The sequence below is a fragment of the Thyridium curvatum genome, assembly GCF_004353045.1.
Source record: "Thyridium curvatum strain D216 chromosome Unknown NODE_51_length_304177_cov_85.428264, whole genome shotgun sequence".
In the NCBI taxonomy this organism is placed as follows: Eukaryota; Fungi; Ascomycota; class Sordariomycetes; order Thyridiales; family Thyridiaceae; genus Thyridium; species Thyridium curvatum.
Window position 1 is genome coordinate 1 of NW_022156806.1, and position 12073 is coordinate 12073.

Below are 12073 nucleotides of genomic sequence, written 5' to 3' on the forward strand. Positions count from 1 at the left end.
CCGAAGCTTATTTTCCCCCCCCCCCCCCCCCTTGTGCAAGCAGAACACCCCCTTTCGAATCCATATCCTAGTAATTCGTCCACCTTCGACATCCGCCGAATGCTTTATCGTACCTCTCTCGACCAGTATCGCCCTGCTCTCGAAGTCGTCCCTCCTCCCCCCTGTGTATCGTACCCTCGAATCTTCCCCAATTCCCGATCCAATAAAACACACATCCGCCCTCCCCCTTCCCCCTTTTCCCTTGCCGCGTCTATAAGACCTCGAAGGTATACAGCAGCGCGCAGCCAAACAGCGACAGGCACACATATGCGACCCTAACCGAGCACAAAGCAAGTCACAGTTTCAGCAATCATTACGTTCTCTCTCTGCTTGTGTCTGCGCTTTGTCTTTTGCTTTGTGTTTTTTTCTTTTTGTTGTGTTGTGTTTGCTGGTTGTCCTGTTCTTCATCCGCTTCGAACAGTTCTCCAAACCAAAAAAAACCCCTGTGCAGCATGGGAGAAAAGAGACAAGACATCTATTTTCCCCCATCACACACTCTTTTGATTTTAAAAGAAACAAAAGAAGAAGAGAAGAGGAGAGGGGAAAGAACAGAGGAGGGGAAGAGGAAAGGAAGAAAGAAAAAAACACGTCACAGCTGGCTGTCGTACCGGTCGTAATAGTGGCCCCAACCACTGCTGCCCTGGGGGTTGACCAGGCTCTCGGCGTCGCCGACCTGTCTGCGCTCCGAGATCTCCCTCCCCGCGCGTTGTTTTTGGATTTTGTACTTTAGCGGCAGCGCCAATCCTCGAGACGTGTGCGAATGCGGATGTCCGTCCCTCATGACTGCTAATTGCTATTGCAGGGGCTCCGAGGAGCTCGACAGTCGGTTGAGGTGGAGGTAGACATCCGTGCCGTAGCTAGAGATAAAGAGTTAGCCCTTTCTGAACAACATTTAGATGAATGGGTGAGGGAGGGGATGATGATTGATGGCGAAAATAAACACTTGCCCTTCCATGCTAATCAGCTTAAGATCGCCTCCGAAATATCTCGCGTACAGTCGTGATATGGGCAGTCCGTATCCGAAGCCGGCCATCGGGGCCTTGAAGTCGCTCTTGTCAAAGTCCGGGTCCAGGCTGGGCGTCCTGTCGACCGTCGTGTACATGTACGTCCACACCAGCGGGATGGCGCTCCGCGGTATGCCGCCGCCCTCGTCCGACACCTTGATCGTGATGTCCTCCTTGCCCTCGGCGACAATGACCTTTGTCACGGGGAACTCCTGCTTGTCCTGGCCGTGCGTCTCGACCACGGCGCGCAGCGAGTTCTTCAGGGTCTCAAACAGCATGTGAGACAAGTGTCCCGGAACATACATAAAGTTGAGGTTCGGGTTGCACACAAGCTGGATCTTGGGAGCCTCAAACAGACCGTAGTGGTCTTCGCAGACAAAGCGCGCATTCTCGATCGCTTCTTGCGCCAGGTCGCGGACGTTGGTCTTTGTGCAGATAATGCCGACGTAGGTCGGGTCGCGGTAGTGGCTCTGGTCGGTGAGGGCGATGTGTTGGCCGATCAGCATCCGGATGCCGATACGGGACATGTAGAAGCGGTCGAGGAAGGCTTGAATGTTGTGGTCGATCTGCATCCTCTGTCGTTTCCTCTTGTACTCGAGGATGCCCTGGGCCATGGTGGTGACAACGCCGTCGTGCCTCCTCTTGATCTTGTGAAGAGTCTGGGCAAACTTTTGGTTGTACAGCTGCAGCTCCGGGGGCCAATCGCCTCGGTCGTCCACCGAGGCAAAGTATCTCCTTGAGCTCAGGCCCTTCTTAGTGTGGCCGTTGCCGTTGCCGTTGCCATTGTTCATGGAGGCGGTGGCCAGGGAGGTGTACTGGCCGGGGTCGATGCTCGGGTTCGGCGTTGCTTCTGAAAGATAGTGCTTGCCGGTCCTCGCCGGCTTCATCAGTCGGCTCTTGAGGTCTTTGTCAAGTTCTGGCCTGGGCAGCGTGGTGATTTCCTGCGCGCAAGAGCATGTGAGTCATGGCGTGATCAGAGGGTATATGGACGGCGATGGAGCAGAACATACCTCGAATGACTGCGCGTACCAGTCCTGCACCCTCTTGACGGAGGGCATCTCGTTCAATCCATCGGGGAGAGTCTCTAGCTCTTGCACTCGGTGCGCCAGGCGGATGGGGAGCTCTTCGGCGAGGAACTGTGAAGCGCGGAACAAGGTACCTGGGAGCCACGCCAGACACAGTCAGTACGCGGTGGACAAGGGTGTATAGACGGAGCCATTGAGGGCCAAAGCATACCTATTGACGGCTTCTCGCCGAATTGGACCATTTGCCGCAGGCTGACACCGGTTGCAGGGAAGCTGGCATAATGCCTGATGGTGTCCATCAATCTCTCTGTCGCCTTCCAAGACATGACGGGCGAGCTGTGCGGGGGGGGAGCAGCCCCAGCGAAAGAGGGTTTAGACCGTTCGTATGAATGAATAGGTGGTGACCATGAGCTGCGGGAGGAATCCGTCTGCAAGCTTTCGGATACGCAAGATAATTGTACAGCTGCGGGTTTGCTGTCGTGACTGTTTTGTTCACCCAAGGTCAAGTGTTGGAGTGGTTCGGCGGTGCGGCGGGCACCCGAGTAAGTATGCGTATAACCGAGACCGAGGCAAGGCGCTGCTGCTGCTGGGGGGGTGGAATTGTGGTGCAATTGCTGCTTATGACGCAACTAGAGAGCCAGCCAAAGACAGGCACGCAGACGAGTCAAAACACGGGAATATGCGCGCTTTTATACGACAAGCCACCATTGGGACAAGGAAATGCTGTATGGCAACACAAGAAACATACAGTCTGAAGAAAGAAAAAGGAAAAAAGATGTGGAGGGAAGAGCGAGAGGAGTTAGGGATGGGGTGAAGAGAGTACAGGTCGAGAATAGTAGGTAACTTTAGGTCACTTATTAGGCCGGGCAAAGGCAACCAGCGGAGAGCCTGGAGGTGTCAGTCATGCACCCCAAGGGCCGCTTCGGTACAGCGCAAGTGAAGTGAAATGGGAGCCCTCGATTGGCGTGCGCGCCAGAGTGGGCTGGTCTGCCTCTAGGCTCTCCCTAATGACTGTGCAGGTACCGAGTACAATAGCACTCGAGGCGACTGTGCTCTTTCGGACATGGAGTGGACTGCTTGCAAGCTCCAGACCTGTTCATACACACGGTAAAGTACATACGATACCTACCCAAGCCCTCCGTGTTTTCCCTATTGCTTGCCGGGGCAGTTGTACGTTGGGCTCAGGAGGGAAAAGATGGTGACTTTGCCATGTCACGCGGGGAAATGGGAACATCTCTCTCTCCCTGGAAGTGCTGTCTTTGTAATTGTGCATCTGTTTCCCTTGTGAGCCTTCAATGTTCTTCACCGCCAGCCAGGACAACAATAGAGCATCCATCAGACTTGTTGCTCCGGCCCAGTCGGACACCAAACAACTATCTTTTCGGAACGCAAAAGTTCACTCCACTCGGCCGGCTATTGAAGCGAAGGAGGGTCGAGGGCAGTGGGCGAGCCTCGATGGCTGCGCGCCCAGCCCTGGAGGCGCTTTCCCCACACTCCAGTTGTTCCCGCGGCTGCCATTTCTCCCTCTCCTGGAAATGCTAGGCCGTTCGTTCCCCACCAAGAAAGACAAGAGACGCGCGCATCCGGGCCATAACCCCAGTCACACAGTCCAGTCCTTGTTAGTTCGGCTTCTTCAGTGGTCGTAAATCAGGGGACCGTACGTAGGTAGGGAACTACTTGGAACGGAACGGGAAGCCCTCTCTATAGGTAAGCAAAGGGAACTCATCATGCTATGGCAAGCACAAATACACAAGGCCGCCGTTCCGTCTTGTCTACCTAAGGCACATCCTCGCCGCAATGTACAGCGTACGCACTTTCTTTCATGTGATTATTGGACTCGGCAGGGCCTCAAGGTTTGGCTCTCTCTCCGGTACATCAATCATCCTTGACGGCTGACCACGCGACCAAGCAGAAGCTTCAGGTCAGGTACCTTAGGTAGTCTGCTCGGGTGATCGGAATGTCTCGGGGGGCTGGGTCCGTTCATCCTTTCGCGAATTCAAGCTCAAATGCACTTGTCAATGGGGAACTACCTTAGGTAGAGCAATTGAGCACAGACCACCAGAATGCAGGTCATTTCTTATCTCTCTCTTATCGATCAGATACCAAGAATGTCTGGCTTTCAATTCAAGCTCAAGGTTTCCTCTACAGGAATTAGCTCCACCGCCACACCGATTCGCTCACCACAGGCCGCACGCAGCTAATGCAACGGTCCACGTCAACCCATGGTTTCATTCCCAACGGCCAATAACTCAAAAAAATTCCATGCAAGGCGAGACGCTGATCAAGCACAGTGTCTCAGGCCTGCTCATTGGACCCTACGTCTGACAGCGCCGCCGCCACACACACCGCCGTTTTTTTCACGGGCCCGGGCCCGAAAGAACCTCTTGTGAGATGCCCCACTCGCCGCCCATAGTAGGCGGCGGTGACGTCGTCGATGCTCTCGGCGTGCAAAGGCATCGCGGGCGTCCACGAACGCCCCCGGAGCTCGAATCTTCGCAGTCGCTAGACAGCCCCTCTGCAGGGTCGCCCTTGACGCCGCCGCGCCTGACTCCGGGCCGTGGCGCCCGCTTCGGTGCCGGATCGCCGCGGCAACGCCAGCTCTTTTCTCCTTTCTCGCCCCAAAAGTCTACCGAAGGTTTCAGCCAACCAGAGGACCTCGATGAAGAAGATGGTAGTTTCTCTGCTAGCCAAGGAAACTACACTCACGCTCCATATGAAGCCCGTCCCCTTGACAGCCGTACTATCCTGGTCGACAGGCTGAGCGAGCTTCTAGATCGCCTGGAGACCGGTGAGGCACTGGAGGATGACGCTCTGTACACCATGCACACGCAGGTGGACGCGATGGAAGGCGTTCTCTACATAGCGAGCAAGTCCAAGACACCAAGCATCAAATCCCCATCTCAGCGTTCAGCCGCCTATGTGGACTGGCAAGGTCGACAGGGAGATGGGCGGGGGTCGTTTCGGAGCAGCGGCTCGTCTCCAGCGTGGGTTCGGTCTGGATTCTCACAGCAGAACTCGCCTTCCCTCTCGAAACCAGTCGCTTCCTCTCATTCTGTGAGAGAGCGAGCTCAAGCCCTCGGCAAGGCAGTGAACCAACCTTCTATGGAGGGTAGGAGCGAGGAGCAGTGTTCTCCAGAACCCAGGACTGTGACAAGAGAAGAACCTAAGGTCTCGTCCAAAGTTGTCGACCAAATCGTTCAAGAGGCCGAGTCCCTGCGCAAGGATATGGCCAAGGTGATGAAGAACCTCCAAAGACGACGTGAGGAGGCAGATGCAAGTGCCTCCCTGTACACCTTTTGATTCAATAAATAATCTACTAATATAGAAAGTATAGCATCTGCATGATATCTTGATTGAGAGATTGGAAGTTGCAGCCCGACGCATCATTCAACTCGAAGCCACGGTTGCAGAGCTGTACGTATTCATTCATACACCTTGCTCCACTCTTACACCTACAAGTAGCAAAGCTAACAGCGCAGCCGCCAGAGAAGATCAGATCAAAAGTAACGAATCTGAGCTCAACTTTCTGCGCATAGGCCTGCGGGGTATTGAGATTCAGGCCCTAAAGTACGAGGACGGCGATCCAGTCCTCGTGCGGAGAATCGAGAACTGGAAGAAGGACTGGGCGAGTTTACGGAGCAAATGGACGGACAAGGCGCCTAGGGAAACCGCTACTCGGCATTCGGAGAGCATCTTGGAAGCCGTGGCCACGGGCCACGACGACTTTCCCTCGGAGATGCCGCATTTGGTACGGAGGTAGGATACGGATACGGTCCGTTACGGTCGCATACACGAGGCGCTTTGTTGTTGCTGGCATTGGCGGTATTTGTGACAAATGGCTTACTGCATTTGATACCCGGGGACATTGATGACCTGGATGGTTATGGTATACGATACACGACTTGATGCTTTCCTGTTATATATACGCTGCTTCACTTGTGTCATTACTACTCAATCTCAAATAGTTTATGAGGAGCTGTGGGAATAGGACCAATAAGTCAAGGTTCAGAAAGACCAATGGCCCAGGATGGATGATGACTGTCACAGATGCGAAACACCTGCTAATTCAATGGGCAGAAAAGCTATTATGATTGAGCCAAGCATCTATTGATCTATGTCTAGTATGCAATTGGGAGCCACCTATCGCAAACAGCAGACAATTGAGGACCTAAGATCCATAAAGGGGCTGGTGACATGAGCATGGGCTGGGGATGGATTCCTGTTGGATTCCGCCAAACAGCCTACACACGCACATACATACCTCTTTTCCCAAAACAACAACCCTCCAAAAACAAAGAAGAAGCCCACACACACCAAACATCCTACCACCGCTACCTAACCACGGCCCCCCCATCTCAGAGTCCGGGAGCCGAGCTCCCCTCCGACCGGGTATCCCGCGCCGGGCCCTCCCGTGCTGGCAACCCCCTCGATCGGACCCGCGCCCCAGGTAGCAAGCCCCTCGAAGCCGGGCAGCTCCCACTCCTGCGGCGCGACACGAGGCCGGCCGGTGCCTCGGGAAGAAGGGCGCGGGCCGCGCTCGTCCACATACGAGCTGCGAGACCGGGACCGCGCCCGCGGCCGCGGGGGAGGAGCGGCGTAGGAGACTGCCGGGGGCGGGGGCGGCGGAGGCGCGGCGGCTCTCGCGGGTGCGGCGGCAGAAAGCTCCGCCGCCGCCGTCGCCTGGCCTGGACGCACCCCGCGAGACCGCTCGAGCTGGCGCCGCAGGAGCGACCGGCTGCTCCGGCTCTGGGCGTGGCCGCCGTCGGGCGCCGCCCCGTCGCGCGGCGGCCTCGCGTCCAGGTCCCAGAGGTCGGGGACGGTCGGCCAGGCGGCGCTGACGCGGGCCAGGCGCGCGGCCTCCTGGGCCGGGTACGCGAGCGACGCGACCTGCAGCCAGCGGCAGAAGCCGGCCTCCGTCAGCTCGGGGGCTTGCTCCTCCTCCCTAAGCTCCGCCGGGTCTCGAGCCGGTTGGAGCTCTGCATCCAGGCCGCGGAAGAACTCCCGGAGGGCCCAGCCCGGCACGGCGGGATCTTCAAAGAGCTCTGGCAAACAAGGGGAGATTTTTGTCAGCCACTCCCCAACAAAGTCTACCATACTCGATTGAGTTTTTTTGAGGGAGGGTGGGTCTTCCTTGGCCCAACTTACCGCGGAAAGGCACCAGCGTATCGTGCCGCGCCTCGAACCTCCGGTAGAACCGCGCGAGCATATAGGGGCTAACACCCCTGCTGCCGCCTCCGTAGGTGCCGCGCTTAAGGCGACTGTCAGTATTGTTTTAAAAGAGTTGTATGTATATATATATAATAAAAAGATAGTGTGATGTGTGTGAACTTACGATTCTCTGAAAAATGTGGCCAGCAAGCTCCCTAAATACTTTTTTGGGGCGGCCGTCGACGGATAGGGCTATGTCAGGGGCGCCTCCCCCGGTCACCGGGCTGCGGGAAGCCATGTGGTGAGTTGGCCGTCGGTGCTAGTCACCCATCGTCAGTATTTGAGGGTAATCTTCTTCATCTGGTGCTATTCAGTGGCCTGGGGAGCACCGAAGAGGACACATGAGGAACCATCATTGCCTTCCCCCACGCTGCCATCCTACCAAACCACCCCTTCTCCAACTAGTATATGAGGCATACCTTATGATGGTGACGCTTGTGAGCCTTGCGGCCTTCTCGCCGAGTATGACGGTCGTGTGAGCGCGATCTGCTATGCGTATAGATGATCTCAGGAAAGAAACACATCTGGCTGATAGAGCGCTGGTCGAGTTGTATGTACGATGGTATCAACAGAAACCGTGAATGGTGTACTATTTGAGAAGAGATAAAAGTATGTGAACGCAGTCTTCATCCTCCTTACGACACGACAAGCCCGGCGGCAACCCTGCCCTTTATACACAATACCCCAACAGTCATACTGCCCATCCCGTAGAGTCAAGGGCAGTCAGTTCAAGGCGACTCACATCACACAGGATATCAGCCTGCGCCATTGAGTAACTTTATGAATCACTGGGCAAACAGATGCATGAGTGCCAAGGGAGTCAATACGATGGTTGGTCCGAGGCTATCATCAAGAGACGCAGCGAATGTTGTGTCCCCTCCGGTGAAGCTTCCTCTCTCCGGCAATGACTGTAATAGGCCATCTTGCTCTGCCAACCGCGACATATCGACTCTAGCCCCCGCGGGAGACCTCCTTTGAGGAGATACCGAAGAGTAAATTTTGTTGAGAAGGATCGTGAGCGTCATTGTTCGTATGCTCCTCGCCGGTTCTAAAGCCTCTGTACGCCGGTGACGGAAGTGCCTGGCCAATCCCCAGGTTTGAGAATTGCCCACGTGATGGAGGGTAGTGAATCGCATAGTGATTTTCAGTTGAACTTGCAATGCTCAAACTATGTGCCACAGGCGTGGTCCAGTCAAATTCTGACAGAGATATCTTGGTGTGGCTTCAGGGCGAGCTGCACGACCAAGATCACTGCTCGAAGGTTCGTGTCTATGATGCACTAAGCCATGCACTAAGCCATGATGACCCAGTGAAGTACCTAGGTAGCTTGGACGTCAAGATGCCAAGCTGAATCACGGACAACAATTGGTTCAATACGGAGCTTTCCCTTCTTGCAACTCGCCAACATCACATACGAGAGTGTATTACCAGCCGAGGTACAGAGAGAAGGAAATCTTGCATTATTGGGTGTCTATGAAATTATCTGAGGTGAACTGGGTGCAGTGTTGCGAAAAGGGGCCGGGGAGATCTGCTATGTTAAACGCATCGTGACGTTGCTTCTGAAAGTCGAGACCTCTTGGATGATGAAATCTTCGACCAGTCTTGAAGCTAAAAAGATAGGCACAAATGGCTGCAAATTGCCAGTGCCAATTGGGGGAAGTGCTTGGGGATTTTTTTAAGGAAATAACCGTATGGAAAGACGATAATTGAAACAGGGTGCAGGTAGTCTGAAGAATGCAACGGGGGGTGTTTGAAGACGACTCAGAATCTTCCTCAGCACATTCGAGAATGCCAAGTCCGCTATGGCGAAGCCTTTCAGCATTCGTCCGGGCTATCGTCCGAGTCCCAGTCGCTGACGGGATCCGAGAAGAAGCCTTGCTGGGTGACGTAGGCGGGGACCAGGAGTTCAGTCTTCCGGGTAGACTGGACAAGGTGTTAGTTGCAGGAAATTCGCAAAGAAGTATGCCATCACTTACAGGACGGGCCCAGCCGCTGGGACCGTCTGGCCTATCCCGAGGACGAGTGCCGCCCACGGTCGAAGTGACAGCAGACACAACAGTCACTGCCTTGCGTCTAGTCGCGGGCTGACCGTTGGGGCCCCAGGCATTGAATGGGGTTGCCTCGGCACCGTTGTGAGATGCCTGTGGGGTGGTCGCAGCGACCGAGGTGCCAGTGTCGCTGTCGGCGAGGTCCTTGGATGTTGTTCCAGTGACACTGGTCTGAAAGGTGCTGACAAAGTCAGAGCAGGTCGGGCGGCTGTCCTCCGTGGCAGCAACGGTGCGTGTGGTCTCGGTGGCATACATCTTCGCGTTGCAAGCGGCGAGGGTGGCTTCCGAGAGAGGTTGGACCGCCTCCGGGTCGAAGCGGATCTCCGAGAACACGTCGTGTTGGGCAGCAGCGGAGGTGGTCATCTAGAAAGCAAATCGAGTTAGACATCCTCCTCCATACAATTGGTTGTGGAGGCGCAGCAACTTACAGTCTCATCTGAGCTCTGGTCATCCTCGGCAGGGCTGTGGCTGCCAAGGGCCTCCAGGAAGATATGGTCCTGGCTCTCCGTGATCTTGCGCTTCTCGTCGAGGGAGAGCACGTTGTTCGGGGCGGCAAATGGAATGTAGCCGGGCTCCTGGCTGAGCTGCCAAGCAGTGCATTGAAGGCACCACTGCATCGTAGAGACCATGTGAGTATGAAGTACAGCACGAGAACGACTATGGCAATGGCTTGGCTTACGTTTCGGTTCATCTTGCGCGTCCTCTTGCTGAACTGACTGAACGCGAGCCACTGCTGGCATGGACCCTTGCACCGCAGTTCCTTGGCGACATTTCCAGAGTGCTCGAGGCAATTGATGCCACTATCGGCTGCAGTGACTCCAGGAGAGCGCTTGCGGAGGTTCTCGTCATACTTCCTGAGCTGGTTCTTGGAAAACTCTCCGCGAGCCCTCCACTCTCCTCCCGTGCTGCATCGAATCCTGGAGCCATGTTAGATAGTGAAACAGAGAAGGAGAGGCTGCATGCTTACTTGTTTGTTCCGTTCTCCGCCATCTTGGTGTTGAAGGGATCCTTGGTCCTGAGGGTTGAGATCTGCGATGATCACTTTGCTCTGACTCTCGAGTTCAGGTGAAGCTGGTGCAGTACCCTTGTCGAGATGTGGGTGTGGTGTAGAGTGATGATGATCTCGGGTGGCGGATCCCAGAGAAGGAGGTGGTTTGTAGAACCAAGTTGAGGGAAGGAAGTCGAGCAGGTGTGACCAGGTCGCCCACGACGAATTTATAGACGAGAGGGGGTGGATAGGGGGTAGATTTAATAAAGAAATGGGGTGTGTGGGAGCCTGATTGAGACTGTGAATAGGGCAGCCAGTCTATTGTTGGGACGAGGCTGTGAGTCAGAGAACCGGGATTATTCAAGGAATGAAGGAGGCGAGAGAGGAGAAGACAGAGAAGTGAGGACGAAGGTGAGGGCGAAGGTGAGAACTTTGTAGCGGCCAGGGACCTCTCCAGCTGTCGATTGCTGAGCGGCAGCGTCGAGTCTAAATGACGATGAAGAGTACAGGAAAAGACCAGGAGGCGTATACCGGATCAGCGATTTCTCAATATGCGCGAACGCGGGCGCCCTTGGAGATGGGAGTGCGTTTAACCAAGAAGTGAAGGGCTGTTGGAGAGTCAGGAGAGGTTTGATGCGTGTTTGAGCAAACACCTGTGCAGTTTGCCGCTTCGAAATCCAGAAGACCTTCTTCTCACTCGGGAGCACAAAAGCACATTTCAAACCATGCATATGGCTGTTTAAAGCAGGACCTGACTCCGGATCGTGCTTTCTCTCTATTTGGTGGCAATGAAAGAACAGAAGTGACTGCCTAGGCAGGTATTGCCCAACTTGCATAGTACTTTGAGCAGGCTGCAAGAATGATCTCAGCAATGGCTCCTTCCTACAATCTGCTCCTTGGAAGGGAAAAGATAATGATCTGAAATATATGTAGCTTCTTCTTGGACATTGATGCTATGGCTGCCCTCGTGGTCAACTTCATCCGCTCCTTGTTGGTTATGTTGGGCTACATCTAAACCAATGATAGCATCAGATGGGCACATTTGCACCTGCGGATCTTTCTCATTATAAGAGAGCGTTTGGACGGGAATTACATATGTGAGGATATCCAGTGGCAGGATAAGCTGTTGTTTGCGCAGGTTTTACTCTCACCGTTGGAGATCTGGAATGTTTGACTGACCAGTGTATTTATTGTGCCTAGCAAGAGAACCCTAGCAGAGATCTCAGAAGAAAGAAGTCGCAAATCGTACCATCTGTTTGGCAGTCTACAAGCACCGGATTTGCCAGGGGCGAGCCCTTGTGAGATTGTTCTTGGGATGAGCACCAACGAGCAATGAGGTATGGGAGAGACGTGTGGCAGGAATGCGTATTCCCTTTCTCTGGTCATAGGCAGAGTGTTTCAATAGATTCCCGCTCTATCTCGTGAGAATGGGCGACTCCACGATCTTTGCTTTCACTTCCAACGTGTTTGTTCTGAATGTGATAGGGGTTTCTCTCTTGCTCATTCTACTGGCTTTCGTGTATTCGCTCACATCTTTCGTTCTTCCAAAACAAAATTTGATATCGCCATGGTGGATTGCCACCCTCTCATACTTGGGCGCAGATCTATAAATATACTGTGCTCTTTCCCGTGTCCTGGGGATTTGCATGCATGATATGGTGCGGAGGACCTTGGATGTGCTCCGGCCTTAGCCCGTGTGGACGTCAACTAGCGGCGGGACGGCGCCGTCCGGCAACGGCGCCCGTACGAAAATCCAGGGTT

The 12073-nt window shown here is 54.6% G+C and overlaps 4 protein-coding genes across 4 annotated transcripts; 1 reads left to right on the top strand and 3 right to left on the bottom strand.

Annotated features, from left to right (window-relative positions):
• Positions 1-832: 832 nt before the first annotated feature.
• On the bottom strand, positions 833-2394 carry E0L32_008008 (uncharacterized protein; the record flags this gene model as incomplete). Its single annotated transcript, XM_031142815.1, has 4 exons — positions 833-896; positions 1035-1984; positions 2054-2202; positions 2280-2394. The coding sequence occupies 4 exons, from the start codon at positions 2392-2394 to the stop codon at positions 833-835; spliced, it is 1278 nt and encodes a 425-aa protein (XP_030992682.1).
• Positions 2395-4459: 2065 nt separating this feature from the next.
• On the top strand, positions 4460-5828 carry E0L32_008009 (uncharacterized protein; the record flags this gene model as incomplete). The annotated part of the gene is made up of 3 exons (XM_031142816.1): positions 4460-5327; positions 5443-5482; positions 5531-5828. 3 exons carry the CDS (start codon positions 4460-4462, stop codon positions 5826-5828), a joined length of 1206 nt encoding a protein of 401 aa, XP_030992683.1.
• A 575-nt stretch (positions 5829-6403) lies between these two features.
• E0L32_008010 (uncharacterized protein) lies at positions 6404-7514 on the bottom strand (the record flags this gene model as incomplete). The annotated part of the gene is made up of 3 exons (XM_031142817.1): positions 6404-7155; positions 7214-7316; positions 7401-7514. The coding sequence occupies 3 exons, from the start codon at positions 7512-7514 to the stop codon at positions 6404-6406; spliced, it is 969 nt and encodes a 322-aa protein (XP_030992684.1).
• Positions 7515-9091: 1577 nt separating this feature from the next.
• On the bottom strand, positions 9092-10314 carry E0L32_008011 (uncharacterized protein; the record flags this gene model as incomplete). Its single annotated transcript, XM_031142818.1, has 5 exons — positions 9092-9199; positions 9253-9687; positions 9753-9935; positions 10004-10241; positions 10292-10314. The coding sequence occupies 5 exons, from the start codon at positions 10312-10314 to the stop codon at positions 9092-9094; spliced, it is 987 nt and encodes a 328-aa protein (XP_030992685.1).
• Positions 10315-12073: the final 1759 nt, after the last annotated feature.